This window comes from Ciona robusta, chromosome 9, assembly GCF_009617815.1.
Source record: "Ciona robusta chromosome 9, ASM961781v2".
NCBI classification, from domain to species: domain Eukaryota; kingdom Metazoa; phylum Chordata; class Ascidiacea; order Phlebobranchia; family Cionidae; genus Ciona; species Ciona robusta.
In genome coordinates this window covers 7,349,045-7,367,267 of record NC_143243.1, presented here as the reverse complement: position 1 = coordinate 7,367,267, position 18,223 = coordinate 7,349,045, and the positions used below count along the sequence as shown (strand labels likewise).

Genomic DNA, 18,223 nt, shown 5'->3' with positions numbered 1-18,223 from the left:
TTTGTTTGATTTTTTATGGTTAATTTTATTGCAACACACATGTATACAGAAATTGTTAGCAGCACATGGATTAAGCTAGGTAACGACTACATACAACTAAGCATTTAAACAGCAGCCTATGTCTTGTAAGTGCAAGGAAAAGACAAACTTACAAATTACATGTTAAAAAAACGAACTTTATAGAAACGACCAACTTTATAGAAAAACATTTAAACTGCTTCAAGTGCAAAACTACTTTTGAAGAATCAGGCAATCAGTTTTGGGGTAAATCTTAAATCTCAACAGTTTAAGTCATTTTCCCGTCCCACCCAAACAACAGAAGGTGTAATACACGGTAATAATCCACCAATCACATCAGTTGTCATGACGACTGGGTCACCAGCGGCCAATGTATGGGTTAGGAAATCGTCAACGACTCGGTCCCAAAACTTTGGAAGTAAATTGTCAAGGTTTGGGTATGGCTTACTCCAATCACCTGGTTCTACCTGAAACGATTTATGCGATTGAGTTAATGTAGGTATTGCATTACTATTAATAATAATGTATGTCATATGTGGACATTGGGGAGTATTACAATGTGAATATATACACTTACATTGAAAGCCTTCTTAATTAAAAATATGACTAACACTTAACTGTAACAGCCAATATTAATTGTTGCTTTGCAAGGTTGTATTCTAACATTTGAAGGTTGAGAATTATATGCCAAGACAGTGTTGTATGACTGTTTTTCAACTGTGTTTGTCTGTTTGATTATAATAATAATCAAACAAAGTTGTCATTACTTCTCGTTTGTTTGCCGTCCATGCACAAACACAAAGTCACAATGCCAATAAACATTATTTACATACCTGTAGTGTTAGAATGACTGCCACGTTTTTGTATGGGGCATTATCATTTTCACAGAATTGGTAGAAAACTTTTGTGGCAGCTGGGGGTATTAATTCAAAATGCCGGACCACACTTGCACATGATCCTGCTTGAAATTTTGATGATATTTTGTTGTCAAGCAACACTTTTGCAGATTCTGGTGACAAGTGTTTAAACTCATTTTCAGGCACCTGTAAAAACAGATACAAATTTTCTGGGTTAAAAAAAGCATCAAATATTATCATTGTATTCTTGGATAGACATACCATAAATTTTATTTATCTCCTTGAATACAGTAACAAAAACAGCTTAATTTAAACAACAAAGAAAGGGAAGTTAGCAGCAAAATGACAGCTGTTAAGAACACACTATGAGTAAACAAACTTGGACGCAAGTCTGCAGAGTATGGAAGTTTTGACGAGATCTCGCGCATGCAAGGCGGTTATTTTTCGCAAGGGCTCACCGTACCATCATTAAAATTGGCGTGCATAGCATGTACATTTCCTAATTCCATTAGGAAATCCAAGATAACAAAATTCTATACATGTAGGATGTACATATGAAATGAAAAAGTAACTTCAGTCTTACCACAAATTTAGGTTGTGAGCAATTATGGGAATAGATATCAGCAAGTTTAGATGCAAGACACTGCATGGTTGGATTTGCATCAGCATTGGATGCTAACATCAACACAGCAGGTTGGAGGTTATCTTTCTTATCATGGTGTTCTTGCATGGCAACTCTGGAATGATAAAGCACACCATAAGATCATATAACACTGGAATTCGTTACCAGTATATTGGTTGTGGAGGCTAAAACAGGCTGAAGTGCCATTTTTTTTCATGCCAGAGTTTGGTATAATATACTTACCTAATTCATGCTTCTATTAAAAATGTGTTATTTATAAAGTTATAAAACTTCCAATCACACCCTTATTAAAAATACCCACACAATAACTGTGCAAATCTTAAATATTGCGACATGCTATTTCACAAGAGCTCACGTGTTGGACTGAGTTAAGGGAATATAAACAATGAATAACTTTCTTTATCCTCACATGGCCGGAAAACGACAGTCGTTATAACACGGGTGTTGATACACCCCATGCCAGCTTACGAGTTACCAAGTATGTTACTGTGTGGGTAATTATTTTTGCGGATTTGTTTTATGTGTGGCTGATAATCAATGTGAACAACCCATTAGTGACCACTGGATTGGAGCAATTGCCGTTAAGTGTCTTGCCCAAGGACACATACGCCCACAATAATGGTAGCAGCGGAGAGCCTTGAACCCATTACCTCTAGGTTGGAGGCAGGCGCGCTAACCAACTGCATAAAACTGTACCTGAACATAAACCTACTAATATTGAGAATACAAAGGAGAATAAAGAGCTAGTAATCTGATAATCTGTAGAATATATATACCTGACAACTTTCCACAATCGATTGTTTTGAGAGGGAAACTCATTCTGTAAACTCTGCATTTTCTCCTTGTATATTTCCATGTTAGATTTTTCAGAGTGAGAATCTGGTCCTTTTGAAATCAAATGGGCAATTACAATAGCAAGGAAAAGGATGATCAAGCCAAAAAGTTGCTTCTTCGTAAATTTGTTATCCAGTTTAACAATGAGCTTATTGCAAAGCTTCATACACTTCAAATGCATCTTGTCATAAGAATCCACTTTGTTACGAATGATGTTAACATGATCCTCTATCCTGAGGTTCGATAGTTCTTCCTCTTCCTCCTGCAAGGCCTTTTTAATTTATTCCGTCAAAGCTTTTTTATCTGTAGTCGATAGATTTTCTTCCTCATCATCGAGAGTTTGGTTCTTCTGATTGGGGTCATCCTGTATGTTTGTAGGGCTTGTATCCAGTTCAATAATGAGCTTATTGCAAAGCTTCATACACTTCAAATGCATCTTGTCATAAGAATCCACTTTGGTACGGATCTTGTTTCTGTCAACATGATCCACATTCATGTGGTCCTTTAGTTCTGTCCTTTCCTTGGTCAGATTCTCTACGGCATTACTAATTTGTGGCTTTAATTGTTCAACCGAAGTTCCTTTGGTCTCTATGGATTCCTCACGAATCATTATTCATCTAACTATCTCCTAATCTTGTAGCGTAGCAAAGTTGAGTTTTCAAAATATCGAGACCAGTCGTCGTTTTAGAAGTCGCGTACCTTACAACTGTGAAAGTTGTTACTCAGAATTCGATGTTGAATCCGTATCGGGGTATGTCTCTGACCTCGTCGTAACTGTCGATCGAACCGGTTGTTATACGTAATCGGTAATTTAGCCTGTCCCGCCACTCCTTGTGCATATACAGTGTATTTACAGTTCAGGTGGTAAACAGTGCCAATACTACGTATTTGGGTAACCAAATCACTAATGGAACTAAATTTGTGAGGTTAGTTTACAACCACGATCACGGATACACCTTGTTTAAACAGAATCAAGAATTAGCGGTACTACAGTTTCGATTACATAAGATAGACTGGCACTGTGAATAACAAACATTGGTACAACGCTAAATTACTGCGAATAAACTGAACTAACAATGCTTGAGAAACGCTGTTCTGTACAGAACTATGAATAGCTACATTGAACTAGGCGCTACGGTTAAATGGAAATGGAATAATGGCAATTTCGTAACGCATAGTGATTTTGAAATGCGCTGAAGCATAGATTTAAACATACTTTAACTAACATAGCCTAACTCTAAAACATAGTTTTATGTTGATATACACAATAGTTTGTATATCTCCGGTCATATATATGCTTTGGCGCATTCTAAAATCACCGGGCGTTACGAAACCGCCATATTCCATTTGGATAAAGAAAGTTACCCGGACGAGCCCGAATGTTGTCCGGCGCCGTGGCGTAGTGGTTAGCGCGCCTGCCTGTAACCATTAGGAAATGGGGTTCAAGGCTCGTCGCTGCTACCATTGTGGGCGTATGTGTCCTTGGGCAAGACACTTAACGACAATTGCTCCAACCCAGTGGTCACTAATGGGTTGTCCAAATTATCAGCCATACATAAAAAAAAATAAAAAAATCACCCACGAAGTAACATACATGGTAACTCGTAAGCTGGCACGAGGTGTTAAACCCGTGTGATAACGACTGTCGTTTTCCGGCCACGCGAGGATAAAGTAAGTTACATTCATTCATTTGTATGGATATTGAAAGAGATATACGAACTTTAGGTTCACTCAAAAACACGTTTTCATTCCCAGCAAAAGAAATCGTACTCGGATAAAATCATAATTTTTGTTTTTAGACAAACAATTAAAGGACAAATACACTACCGCAATTGTAATTGTTTATTTATTTATTCATGATAATTACAGTTAACATGTTTTTGCTTTGGAAGCGGCAGATTAGAATGGGAACGACATTACATTGTCAGATTAGAAAAAAAATAACATAATTCGCTTTACAAGCAAAGTTTCAATCCACACAAAAACAACAGTTCGAGTAAATACAGAATAAAGTGTAGTTGTTTACAAAACATGGGACTATACAAAGAAAACGGAAAAAATTTTCCGCTAGAGGCGGTAATTATTTAAATTAAAAACTACGAAAAAACGAACAAAACAGCACTACGAAGTGTTAATATGTGTAAAACAAATTAATTAAATAATAAAAATACCTTTCCAAATACATAAAACACTAGTAAGAACATATTTCCCACATTAGGTCGGTTATATACGCTCTTTCGTTGTGTTTACTGTCGTCGAGTCTGTGGTCATGTAGCGGTTTACGTGCGGTCGTAAACTCTCTTTGTTTCATTTTTACCGGGTTCGAGTCCCGCACAGTGGAATACTTTTTTTATCTTTTTTTTTCAAGTTTTTTTTGTTTGACGAGTTTGGGGTTAGGAGTTGGAGGTTAGGGGTTAGGGGTTAGAGGTTAGGGGTTAGGGGTTTATATCTTATGTGTATAAACCGTGAAACTAACTGCTCCCCATAAAATAGAGAAACGAATTTGTCATCGCCTCCTAGCGGAAAATTTTTTCTGTCTTCTTTGTATAGCTCCATGTGTTTACAAATGCTGTTGTTACTATTGTAACATGACAGCTAATAATGAAATATAACAGTTTGACCAATTTACAGACACGGCGTTCAATATACAGGACATATAAGGTTGAGGTATCATATGGTATAGAATTCTGACATAGTAGAAAAACAAAATCAAATACTGTTAGTGAGTGCATAAGATATATATGATCCGTTGTATGATATGTTGGTACAGAAAAAGCAGTGCTGGTAAATCTACCATATATTCATATAGGTTCAATGTAATGCTACATACATTACACCATGCAACATACATTATACCATGCAACATACATTACACCATGCAACATACATTACACCATGCAACATACATTACACCATGCAACATACATTACACCATGCAACATACATTACACCATGCTACATACATTACACCATGCAACATACATTATACCGTGCAACATACATTATACCATGCAACCTACATTACACCATGCTACATACATTATACCATGCAACATACATTACACCATGCAACATACATTACACCATGCAACATACATTACACCATGCTACATACATTACACCATGCAACATACATTATACCGTGCAACATACATTATACCATGCAACATACATTACACCATGCTACATACATTATACCATGCAACATACATTACACCATGCAACATACATTACACCATGCAACATACATTACACCATGCAACAAACATTACACCATGCAACATACATTATACCATGCAACATACATTACACCATGCAACATACATTACACCATGCAACATACATTACACCATGCAACATACATTACACCATGTAACATACATTACACCATGCAACATACATTACACCATGCAACATACATTACACCATGCAACATACATTACACCATGCAACATACATTACACCATGTAACATACATTATACCATGCAACATACATTACACCATGCAACATACATTACACCATGCAACATACATTACACCATGCAACATACATTACACCATGCAACATACATTACACCGTGCAACATACATTACACCGTGCAACATACATTATACCATGCAACATACATTACACCATGCAACATACATTACACCATGCAACATACATTACACCATGCAACATACATTACACCATGCAACATACATTATACCATGCAACATACATTACACCATGCAACATACATTACACCATGCAACATACATTACACCATGCAACATACATTACACCATGCAACATACATTACACCATGCAACATACATTACACCATGCAACATACATTACACCGTGCAACATACATTACACCATGCAACATACATTACACCATGCAACATACATTACACCATGCAACATACATTACACCGTGCAACATACATTACACCATGTAACATACATTACACCATGCAACATACATTACACCATGCAACATACATTACCAAGCATAGTTATACAAAAAATATGGTGCATACAATCGCCCATTAACGAATATTTAATGATTACGAAGCTCGCAAGTAAACTTCAACGCGTCAGGAACCCATTAGCAACTCAGTGATCTGTACTCGGCTATGTAAAGATAAATACAATACGACTCAATATTTAAGTAAATATGTGCCATATTTTTGTATTGCATTTGTACGAAAGTAAAGCAAATGCATCTTTCATTACCAATGCGTGGCTATTCGTCATTGATTTTCGTTTTTACAGAATTTTCACAAATGTTATATAAATGGCAATACCACAAAATAAGAAGCCTTTTAAACGTAGCTTGTATTACAGTAGGGTGGGGGAAGATGAGACACCTTTTCATTCTATTTTCTCGTCCCACTTGGTGGTAAACAAAAAACATTCAAAGAATTATAAAACCATATCCTCCCGACTCCCATAGACATAGACCGTTATTGTCAATTGATTAAAACGCGATCTGTATATTTTTATTTGGATAATATTTGCTAAAGATGTTCCCTCTCCCCACACGCTACTATATACTGAACCAAAAAATTACTCTAGTTACATAACACAGCAGAATTTTAAAGCCTTTGTTTGATTTTTTATGGTTAATTTTATTGCAACACACATGTATACAGAAATTGTTAGCAGCACATGGATTAAGCTAGGTAACGACTACATACAACTAAGCATTTGAACAGCAGCCTATATCTTGTAAGTGCAAGGAAAAGACAAACTTATAAATCACATGTTAAAAAAACAATACGAACTTTATAGAAAAACATTTAAACTGCTTCAAGTGCAAAACCACTTTTGAAGAATCAGGCAATCAGTTTTGGGGTAAATCTTAAATCTCAACAGTTTAAGTCATTTTCCCGTCCCACCCAAACAACAGAAGGTGTAATACGCCATAATAATGCACCAATCATATCAGTTGTCATGACGACTGGGTCACCAGTGGCCAATGTATGGGTTAGGAAATCGTTAACGACTCGGTCCCAAAATTTTGGAAGTAAATTGTCAAGGCTTGGGTATGGCTTACTCCAATCACCTGGTTCTACCTGAAACGATTTATGCGATTGAGTTAATGTAGGTATTGCATTACTATTAATAATAATGTATGTCATATGTGGACATTGGGGAGTATTACAATGTGAATATATACACTTACATTGAAAGCCTTCTTAATTAAAAATATGACTAACACTTAACTGTAACAGCCAATATTAACTGTTGCTTTGCAAGGTTGTATTCTAACATTTGAAGGTTGAGAATTATATGCCAAGACAGTGTTGTATGACTGTTTTTCAACTGTGTTTGTCTGTTTGATTATAATAATAATCAAACAAAGTTGTCATTACTTCTCGTTTGTTTGCCGTCCATGCACAAACACAAAGTCACAATGCCAATAAACATTATTTACATACCTGTAGTGTTAGAATGACTGCCACGTTTTTGTATGGGGCATTATCATTTTCACAGAATTGGTAGAAAACTTTTGTGGCAGCTGGGGGTATTAATTCAAAATGCCGGACCACACTTGCACATGATCCTGCTTGAAATTTTGATGATATTTTGTTGTCAAGCAACACTTTTGCAGATTCTGGTGACAAGTGTTTAAACTCATTTTCAGGCACCTGTAAAAACAGATACAAATTTTCTGGGTTAAAAAAAGCATCAAATATTATCATTGTATTCTTGGATGGACATAGCATAAATTTTATTTATCTCTTCGAATACAGTAACAAAAACAGCTTAATTTAAACAACAAAGGAAGGGAAGTTAGCAGCAAAATGACAGCTGTTAAGAACACACTATGAGTAAACAAACTTGGGCGCAAGTCTGCAGAATATGGAAGTTTAGACGAGATCTCGCGCATGCAAGGCGGTTATTTTTCGCAAGGGCTCACCGTACCATCATTAAAATTGGCGTGCATAGCATGTACATTTTCTAATTCCATTAGGATTTACGATGTACATATGAAATGAAAAAGTAACTTCAGTCTTACCACAAATTTAGGTTGTGAGCAATTATGGGAATAGATATCAGCAAGTTTAGATGCAAGACACTGCATGGTTGGATTTGCATCAGCATTGGATGCTAACATCAACACAGCAGGTTGGAGGTTATCTTTCTTATCATGGTGTTCTTGCATGGCAAATCTGGAATGATAAAGCACATCACATAAGATCATATTTACCTGAAGATATTTACCTGACAATTTTCCACAATTTGTTGTTTTGAGAAGGAAACTCATTCTGTAAACTCTGCATTTTCTCCTTGTATATTTCCATGTTAGATTTTTTCATTTTTTCATAGTGGGAATATATTTCTCTCCAGTAAAGAGTGATTGCAATAGCAACAAGAATAAGAATAAGAGTGACCAAGTGGGAAATTTCAAAGTTTTTGTCTTTCTTAGCTGTAGGTTTAACAGTGGTATATCTCTCATCTCTGGGCAGTTGTCCTGAAGACTTGGATTTTGGTGAATTCTTCTTCCCAGATTTATTACTGGTGTCTTTGTTGGACTTTTCATCGAATGATTTTTCATCATTCGAACTGCTTGTTGAAAGGTCTATGCTGTCATTTGTTGTCTCCAAATTTGAGCTGATAGCAGTGGTATCTTCAGAATCTGTGTCGATAGTTTTATCATGTGAGTCACGTAGAGGCGGCCTGGGTTTAACTTGTTTTCGAAGATCTAAAATAAAAACATTTTGTTTGTTAAGAAAAGTAAAGCATTGAGCAATGGTAATACATAGTTTTATAAAAACATATAGCAGTACACAGTGTGATAATAATATGATATTACAATATAAACTATGATGTTAAACGCATAATTTACTATTGCATATAGGAATATAGTTTGCAAGTACTACAATGTTAAAACAAATGGTTTAGTTAGGCTATTGCTATTTACTTTTTTCCGAAGGTGGTTCCATGGTCTAGTGAAGCTATGGCAGTTTGTGCACGAGATTGAGACTATGGGTTGAAAACACATAGAGCTATACAGAAAATACGGAATTTTTTTTCCGCTAGGAGGCGATGACAATTTCGTTTCTCTATTCTATGGGGAGCAGTTAGTTTCACGGTTTATGCACATAAGATATAAACCTCTAACCCCTAACACTAACCCCTAACCCCTAACCCCTAACTTACTTACGAGAGTTTACGACCGCACGCAAACCGTTACACCACAGACTCGACGACAGTAAACAGAACGAAAGAGCGTATAATATAACCGACCCAATGTGGGAAATATGTTCTTACTAGTGTTTTATGTATTCAGAAAGGTATTTTTGTTATTTAATTAATTTGTTTTACACTTATTAACACTTTGTAGTGCTGTTTTGTTCGTTTTTCCGTATTTTTTAATTTAAATAATTACCGCCTCTAGCGGAAAATTTTTCCCGTTTTCTTTGTATAGTCCCATGTGTTGAAAACTTCCTCTATGATTACGTCACCGATGTACATGAATTGTGTGCATTTTTGTTTCCTCCCCGTCACGCTTGAATGCATTGCGCTAATACCTGAATTAAAGAGATTAAAATCATGATTTTTGTTTTTAGACAAACAATTAAAGGACAAATACACTACCGCAATTGTAATTGTTTATTTATTTATTCATGATAATTACAGTTAACATGTTTTTGCGTTGGAAGCGGCAGATTAGAATGGGAACGACATTACATTGTCAGATTAGAAAAAAAATAACATAATTCGCTTTACAAGCAAAGTTTCAATCCAAACAACAGTTCGAGTAAATACAGAATAAAGTGTAGTTGTTCACAAATGCTGTTGTTACTATTGTAACATGACAGCTAATAATGAAACATAACAGTTTGACCGATTTACAGACACGGCGTTCAATATACAGGACATATAAGGTTGAGGTATCATATGGTATAGAATTCTGACATAGTAGAAAAACAAAATCAAATACTGTTAGTGAGTGCATAAGATATATATGATCCGTTGTATGATATGTTGGTACAGAAAAAGCAGTGCTGGTAAATCTACCATATATTCATATAGGTTCAATGTAATGCTACATACATTACACCATGCAACATACATTACACCATGCAACATACATTACACCGTGCAACATACATTACACCGTGCAACATACATTACACCATGCAACATACATTATACCATGCAACATACATTACACCATGCAACATACATTACACCATGCAACATACATTACACCATGCAACATACATTACACCATGCAACATACATTACACCATGCAACATACATTACACTATGCAACATACATTACACCATGCAACATACATTTCACCATGCAACATACATTATACCGTGCAACATACATTATACCATGCAACATACATTACACCATGCAACATACATTATACCATGCAACATACATTACACCATGCAACATACATTACACCATGCAACATACATTACACCATGCAACATACATTACACCATGCAACATACATTATACCATGCAACATACATTACCAAGCATAGTTATACATAAAATATGGTGCATACAATCGCCCATTAACGAATATTTAATGATTACGAAGCTCGCAAGTAAACTTCAACGCGTCAGGAACCCATTAGCAACTCAGTGATCTGTACTCGGCTATGTAAAGATAAATACAATACGACTCAATATTTAAGTAAATATGTGCCATATTTTTGTATTGCATTTGTACGAGAGTAAAGCAAATGCATCTTTCATTACCAATGCGTGGCTATTCGTCATTGATTTTCGTTTTTACAGAATTTTCACAAATGTTATATAAATGGCAATACCACAAAGTAAGAAGCCTTTTAAACGTAGCTTGTATTACAGTAGGGTGGGGGAAGATGAGACACCTTTTCATTCTATTTTCTCGTCCCACTTGGTAGTAAACAAAAACCTTTAAAGAATTATAAAACCATATCCTCCCGACTCTCATAGATACACCGTTGTCAATTGATTAAAACGTGATCTGTATATTTGGATATTATGTGCTAAAGGTGTCCCCTCTCCCCACACCCTACTATATACTAAACCAAAAATTATTATAATTACATAGCACAGCAAAATTTTAAAGCCTTTGTTTGATTTTTTATGGTTAATTTTATTGCAACACACATGTATACAGAAATTGTTAGCAGCACATGGATTAAGCTAGGTAACGACTACATACAACTAAGCATTTAAACAGCAGCCTATGTCTTGTAAGTGCAAGGAAAAGACAAACTTACAAATTACATGTTAAAAAAACGAACTTTATAGAAACGACGAACTTTATAGAAAAACATTTAAACTGCTTCAAGTGCAAAACTACTTTTGAAGAATCAGGCAATCAGTTTTGGGGTAAATCTTAAATCTCAACAGTTTAAGTCATTTTCCCGTCCCACCCAAACAACAGAAGGTGTAATACGCGATAATAATCCACCAATCACATCAGTTGTCATGACGACTGGGTCACCAGTGGCCAATGTATGGGTTAGGAAATCGTCAACGACTCGGTCCCAAAACTTTGGAAGTAAATTGTCAAGGTTTGGGTATGGCTTACTCCAATCACCTGGTTCTACCTGAAACGATTTATGCGATTGTGTTAATGTAGGTATTGCATTACTATTAATAATAATGTATGTCATATGTGGACATTGGGGAGTATTACAATGTGAATATATACACTTACATTGAAAGCCTTCTTAATTAAAAATATGACTAACACTTAACTGTAACAGCCAATATTAATTGTTGCTTTGCAAGGTTGTATTCTAACATTTGAAGGTTGAGAATTATATGCCAAGACAGTGTTGTATGACTGTTTTTCAACTTTGCAGTTTGATTATAATGAAGGCATCTTTTAACATAGCATGTTGTATTGGTTTGTAGAGTCATTAGTTCTCGTTTGTTTACCATGCACCAATACAAATTCACAATGACAATAAACATTACATACCTGTAGTGTTAGAATGACTGCCACGTTTTTGTATGGGGCCTTATCATTTTCACAGAATTGGTAGAAAACTTTTGTGGCAGCTGGGGGTATTAATTCAAAATGCGGGACCACACTTGCACATGATCCTGCTTGAAATTGTGATGATATTTTGTTGTCAAGCAACACTTTTGCAGATTCTGGTGACAAGTGTTTAAACTCATTTTCAGGCACCTGTAAAGAAGTAAACAAATTTTCTGGGTTAAAAAAGAACATAAAATTTTATCATTATATTCTTGGATGGACATAGCATAAATTTTATTTATCTCTTCGAAAAAAGTAACAAAAAATATCAATTAAAATAGGAAATGGAAGGAAATTAACAGCAAAATGACAGCTTTTAAGAACACGCTACAAGTAAACAAACTTGGGCGCAAGTCTGCAGAGTATGGAAGTTTTGACGAGATCTCGCGCATGCAAGGCGGTTATTTTTCGCAAGGGCTCACCGTACCATCATTAAAATTGGCGTGCATAGCACATACATTTTCTAATTCCATTAGGAAATCCAAGATAACAAAATTCTATGCATGTATGATGTACATATGAAATGAAAAAGTAACTTCAGTCTTACCACAAATTTAGGTTGTGAGCAATTATGGGAATAGATATCAGCAAGTTTAGATGCAAGACACTGCATGGTTGGATTCGCATCAGCATTGGATGCTAACATCAACACAGCAGGTTGGAGGTTATCTTTCTTATCATGGTGTTCTTGCATGGCAACTCTGGAATGATAAAGCACATCACATAAGATCATATTTACCTGAAGATATTTACCTGACAATTTTCCACAATTTGTTGTTTTGAGAAGGAAACTCATTCTGTAAACTCTGCATTTTCTCCTTGTATATTTCCATGTTAGATTTTTCCATTTTTTCAGAGTGGGAATCTGTTTCTACTGAATTAAAATAGTAAAAAGCGATTGCAACAGCAACAAGAATAAGAGTGACCAAGAGGGAAATTTCAAAGTTTTTGTCTTTCTTAGCTGTAGGTTCAACAGTGTTATATCTCTCATCTCTGGGCAGTTGTCTTGGAGACTTGGATTTTGGTGAATTCTTCTTCCCAGATATATTACTGGTGTCTTTGTTGGACTTTTCATCGAATGATTTTTCATTATTCGAACTGCTTGTTGAAAGGTCTATGCTGTCATTTGTTGTCTCCAAATTTGAGCTGTTAGCAGTGGTATCTTCAGAATCTGTGTCGATAGTTTTATCATGTGAGTCATGTAGAGGCGGCCTGGGTTTAACTTGTTTTCGAAGATCTAAAATAAAAAACATTTTGTTTGTTAAGAAAAGTAAAGCATTGAGCAATGGTAATACATAGTTTTATAATAACATATAGCAAGACACAGTGTGATAATAATATGATATTACAAAATAAACTATGATGTTAAACGCATAATTTACTATTGCATATAGGAATATAGTTTGCGAGTACTACAATGTTAAAACAAATGATTTAGTTAGGCTATTGCTATTTACTTTTTTTCGATGGCATGGTCTAGTGAAGCTATGGCAGTTTGTGCAAGAGATTGAAACTATGGGTTGAAAACACATAGAGCATGTGAGCTATACAGAAAAGACGGAAATTTTTTTCCGCTAGGAGGCGATGACAAATTCGTTTCTCTATTCTATGGGGAGCAGTTAGTTTCACGGTTTATGCACATAAGATATAAACCCCTAACACTAACCCCTAACCCTAACTTACTTACGAGAGTTTACGACCGCACGGAAACCGTTACACCACAGACTCGACGACAGTAAACAGAACGAAAGAGCGTATAATATAACCGACCTAATGTGGGAAATATGTTCTTACTAGTGTTTTATGTATTCAGAAAGGTATTTTTGTTATTTAATTAATTTTTTGTTTTACACTTATTAACACTTTGTAGTGCTGTTTTGTTCGTTTTTCCGTATTTTTTAATTTAAATAATTACCGACTCTAGCGGAAAATTTTTCCCGTTTTCTTTGTATAGTCCCATGTGTTGAAAACTTCCTCTAAGATTACGTCACCGACGTACATGAATTGCGTGCATTTTTGTTTCCTCCCCGTCACGCTTGAATGCATTGCGCTAATACCTGAATTAAAGAGATTAAAATCATGGTTTTTGTTTTTAGACAAACAATTAAAGGACAAATACACTACCGCAATTGTAATTGTTTATTTATTTATTTATTCATGATAATTACAGTTAACATGTTTTTGCGTTGGAAGCGGCAGATTAGAATGGGAACGACATTACATTGTCAGATTAGAAAAAAAATAACATAATTCGCTTTACAAGCAAAGTTTCAATCCACACAAAAACAACAGTTCGAGTAAATACAGAATAAAGTGTAGTTGTTCACAAATGCTGTTGTTACTATTGTAACATGACAGCTAATAATGAAACATAACAGTTTGACCAATTTACAGACACGGCGTTCAATATACAGGACATATAAGGTTGAGGTATCATATGGTATAGAATTCTGACATAGTAGAAAAACAAAATCAAATACTGTTAGTGAGTGCATAAGATATATATGATCCGTTGTATGATTATGTTAGTACAGAAAAAGCAGTGCTGGTAAATCTACCATATATTCATATATGTTCAATGTAATGCAACATACATTATACCATGCTACATACATTACACCATGCAACATACATTACACCATGCAACATACATTACACCATGCAACATACATTACACCATGCAACATACATTACACCATGCAACCTACATTACCAAGCATAGTTATACAGAAAGTATGGTGCATACAATCGCCCATTAACGAATATTTAATGATTAGGAAGCTCGCAAGTAAACTTCATCGCGTCAGGAACCCATTAGCAACTCAGTGATCTGTACTCGGCTATGTAAAGATAAATACAATACGACTCAATATTTAAGTAAATATGTGCCATATTTTTGTATTGCATTTGTACGAAAGTAAAGCAAATGCATCTTTCATTACCAATGCGTGGCTATTCGTCATTGATTTTCGTTTTTACAGAATTTTCACAAATGTTATATAAATGGCAATACCACAAAATAAGAAGCCTTTTAAACGTAGCTTCTAGCTTGTATTACAGTAGGGTGGGGGAAGATGAGACACCTTTTCATTCTATTTTCTCGTCCCACTTGGTGGTAAACAAAAAACATTCAAAGAATTATAAAACCATATCCTCCCGACTCCCATAGACATAGACCGTTATTGTCAATTGATTAAAACGCGATCTGTATATTTGGATATTATGTGCTAAAGGTGTCCCCTCTCCCCACACCCTACTATATACTAAACCAAAAATTATTATAATTACATAGCACAGCAAAATTTTAAAGCCTTTGTTTGATTTTTTATGGTTAATTTTATTGCAACACACATGTATACAGAAATTGTTAGCAGCACATGGATTAAGCTAGGTAACGACTACATACAACTAAGCATTTGAACAGCAGCCTATATCTTGTAAGTGCAAGGAAAAGACAAACTTATAAATCACATGTTAAAAAAACAATACGAACTTTATAGAAAAACATTTAAACTGCTTCAAGTGCAAAACTACTTTTGAAGAATCAGGCAATCAGTTTTGGGGTAAATCTTAAATCTCAACAGTTTAAGTCATTTTCCCGTCCCACCCAAACAACAGAAGGTGTAATACGCGATAATAATGCACCAATCATATCAGTTGTCATGACGACTGGGTCACCAGCGGCCAATGTATGGGTTAGGAAATCGTCAACGACTCGGTCCCAAAACTTTGGAAGTAAATTGTCAAGGTTTGGGTATGGCTTACTCCAATCACCTGGTTCTACCTGAAACGATTTATGCGATTGAGTTAATGTAGGTATTGCATTACTATTAATAATAATGTATGTCATATGTGGACATTGGGGAGTATTACAATGTGAATATATACACTTACATTGAAAGCCTTCTTAATTAAAAATATGACTAACACTTAACTGTAACAGCCAATATTAATTGTTGCTTTGCAAGGTTGTATTCTAACATTTGAAGGTTGAGAATTATATGCAAAGACAGTGTTGTATCAACTTGTATGACTGTTTTTTAACTGTGTCTGTCTGTTTGATTATAATAATAATCAAACAAAGTTGTCATTACTTCTCGTTTGTTTGCTGTCCATGCACAAACACAAAGTCACAATGCCAATAAACATTATTTACATACCTGTAGTGTTAGAATGACTGCCACGTTTTTGTATGGGGCATTATCATTTTCACAGAATTGGTAGAAAACTTTTGTGGCAGCTGGGGGTATTAATTCAAAATGCCGGACCACACTTGCACATGATCCTGCTTGAAATTTTGATGATATTTTGTTGTCAAGCAACACTTTTGCAGATTCTGGTGACAAGTGTTTAAACTCATTTTCAGGCACCTGTAAAAACAGATACAAATTTTCTGGGTTAAAAAAAGCATCAAATATTATCATTGTATTCTTGGATGGACATACCATAAATTTTATTTATCTCTTCGAATACAGTAACAAAAAATATTAATTAAAATAGAAAATGGAAGGAAATTAGCAGCAAAATGACAGCTTTTAAGAACACGCTACGAGTAAACAAACTTGGGCACAAGTCTGCAGAATATGGAAGTTTTGACAAGATCTCGCGCATGCAAGGCGGTTATTTTTCGCAAGGGCTCACTGTGCTATCATTAAAATGGGCGTGCATAGCATGTACATTTTCTAATTCCATTAGGATTTACGATGTACATATGAAATGAAAAAGTAACTTCAGTCTTACCACAAATTTAGGTTGTGAGCAATTATGGGAATAGATATCAGCAAGTTTAGATGCAAGACACTGCATGGTTGGATTCGCATCAGCATTGGATGCTAACATCAACACAGCAGGTTGGAGGTTATCTTTCTTATCATGGTGTTCTTGCATGGCAACTCTGGAATGATAAAGCACATCACATAAGATCATATTTACCTGAAGATATTTACCTGACAATTTTCCACAATTTGTTGTTTTGAGAAGGAAACTCATTCTGTAAACTCTGCATTTTCTCCTTGTATATTTCCATGTTAGATTTTTTCATTTTTTCATAGTAAGAATATATTTCTCTCCAGTAAAAACCGATTGCAACAGCAACAACAACAAGAATAAGAGTGACCAAGTGGGAAATTTCAAAGTTTTTGTCTTTCTTAGCTGTAGGTTCAACAGTGTTATTTCTCTTATCTTTGGGCAGTTGTCTTGGAGACTTGGATTTTGGTGAATTCTTCTTCCCAGATATATTACTGGTGTCTTTGTTGGACTTTTCATCGAATGATTTTTCATTATTCGAACTGCTTGTTGAAAGGTTTATGCTGTCATTTGTTGTCTCCAAATTTGAGCTGTTAGCAGTGGTATCTTCAGAATCTGTGTCGATAGTTTTATCATGTGAGTCATGTAGAGACGGCCTGGGTTTAACATGTTTTCGAAGATCTAAAATAAAAAACATTTTGTTTGTTAAGAAAAGTAAAGCATTGAGCAATGGTAATACATAGTTTTATAAAAACATATAGCAAGACACAGTGTGATAACAATAGGATGTTACAAAATAAACTATGATGTTAAACGCATAATTTACTATTGCATATAGGAATATAGTTTGCAAGTACTACAATATTAAAACAAATGATTTAGTTAGGCTATTGCTATTTACTTTTTTCCGAAGATGATGCCATGGTCTAGTGAAGCTATGGCAGTTTGTGCAAGAGATTGAAACTAAGAGTTGAAAACACATGAAGCTATACAGAAAATACGGAAATTTTTTTCCGCTAGGAGGCGATGACAAATTCGTTTCTCTATTCTATGGGGAGCAGTTATTTTCACGGTTTATACACATAAGATATAAACCCCTAACCCCTAACTTACTTACGAGA

The 18,223-nt window shown here is 35.2% G+C and overlaps 3 protein-coding genes across 8 annotated transcripts; all 3 read right to left on the bottom strand.

The window, feature by feature from the left end:
- On the bottom strand, positions 1-9,476 carry LOC149731846 (torsin-1A-interacting protein 1-like). 4 transcript variants are annotated; one of them, XM_089885167.1, is made up of 5 exons: positions 9,271-9,470; positions 8,571-9,051; positions 1,459-1,612; positions 852-1,061; positions 1-485 (listed from the first exon to the last, which is right to left on the bottom strand). In XM_089885167.1, exons 1-5 carry the CDS (start codon positions 9,290-9,292, stop codon positions 279-281), a joined length of 1,074 nt encoding a protein of 357 aa, XP_089741293.1. In that variant the 5' UTR covers positions 9,293-9,470; the 3' UTR covers positions 1-278. The 4 variants fall into 4 exon arrangements, with proteins under 4 accessions (XP_089741293.1, XP_089741295.1, XP_089741296.1 ...); XM_089885169.1 differs by having other exon boundaries at positions 8,571-8,985; positions 9,271-9,469; XM_089885170.1 differs by lacking the exons at positions 8,571-9,051; positions 9,271-9,470 and adding exons at positions 2,295-2,537; positions 2,877-3,581.
- A 468-nt stretch (positions 9,477-9,944) lies between these two features.
- On the bottom strand, positions 9,945-18,099 carry LOC149731845 (torsin-1A-interacting protein 1-like). 2 transcript variants are annotated; one of them, XM_089885163.1, is made up of 5 exons: positions 18,004-18,099; positions 13,110-13,593; positions 12,904-13,057; positions 12,297-12,506; positions 9,945-11,919 (listed from the first exon to the last, which is right to left on the bottom strand). In XM_089885163.1, exons 1-5 carry the CDS (start codon positions 18,023-18,025, stop codon positions 11,713-11,715), a joined length of 1,077 nt encoding a protein of 358 aa, XP_089741289.1. In that variant the 5' UTR covers positions 18,026-18,099; the 3' UTR covers positions 9,945-11,712. The 2 variants fall into 2 exon arrangements, with proteins under 2 accessions (XP_089741289.1, XP_089741290.1); XM_089885164.1 differs by lacking the exon at positions 18,004-18,099 and adding an exon at positions 13,814-13,896.
- LOC149731844 (torsin-1A-interacting protein 1-like) lies at positions 15,669-18,145 on the bottom strand. 2 transcript variants are annotated; one of them, XM_089885166.1, is made up of 5 exons: positions 18,004-18,145; positions 17,303-17,717; positions 17,097-17,250; positions 16,517-16,726; positions 15,669-16,140 (listed from the first exon to the last, which is right to left on the bottom strand). In XM_089885166.1, exons 1-5 carry the CDS (start codon positions 18,023-18,025, stop codon positions 15,934-15,936), a joined length of 1,008 nt encoding a protein of 335 aa, XP_089741292.1. In that variant the 5' UTR covers positions 18,026-18,145; the 3' UTR covers positions 15,669-15,933. The 2 variants fall into 2 exon arrangements, with proteins under 2 accessions (XP_089741292.1, XP_089741291.1); XM_089885165.1 differs by having other exon boundaries at positions 17,303-17,783; positions 18,004-18,139.
- Positions 18,146-18,223: the final 78 nt, after the last annotated feature.

Excerpts from the sequence above, each read along its gene's own strand:
- LOC149731844 (XM_089885165.1), bottom strand. The coding sequence starts at position 18,025 with ATGGCATCATCTTCGGAAAAAA. Across the intron at positions 17,784-18,003 it reads GGCATCATCTTCGGAAAAAA|ATCTTCGAAAACATGTTAAA; the intron begins GTAAATAGCAAT and ends TTTTTATTTTAG. Across the intron at positions 16,141-16,516 it reads CAGTCATTCTAACACTACAG|GTAGAACCAGGTGATTGGAG; the intron begins GTATGTAAATAA and ends AAATCGTTTCAG.
- LOC149731845 (XM_089885163.1), bottom strand. The coding sequence starts at position 18,025 with ATGGCATCATCTTCGGAAAAAA. Across the intron at positions 13,058-13,109 it reads AAATTGTGGAAAATTGTCAG|AGTTGCCATGCAAGAACACC; the intron begins GTAAATATCTTC and ends TTATCATTCCAG. Across the intron at positions 12,507-12,903 it reads GCTCACAACCTAAATTTGTG|GTGCCTGAAAATGAGTTTAA; the intron begins GTAAGACTGAAG and ends ACTTCTTTACAG.
- LOC149731846 (XM_089885168.1), bottom strand. The coding sequence starts at position 9,292 with ATGGAACCACCTTCGGAAAAAA. Across the intron at positions 9,052-9,270 it reads GGAACCACCTTCGGAAAAAA|ATCTTCGAAAACAAGTTAAA; the intron begins GTAAATAGCAAT and ends TTTTTATTTTAG. Across the intron at positions 7,418-7,783 it reads CAGTCATTCTAACACTACAG|GTAGAACCAGGTGATTGGAG; the intron begins GTATGTAAATAA and ends AAATCGTTTCAG.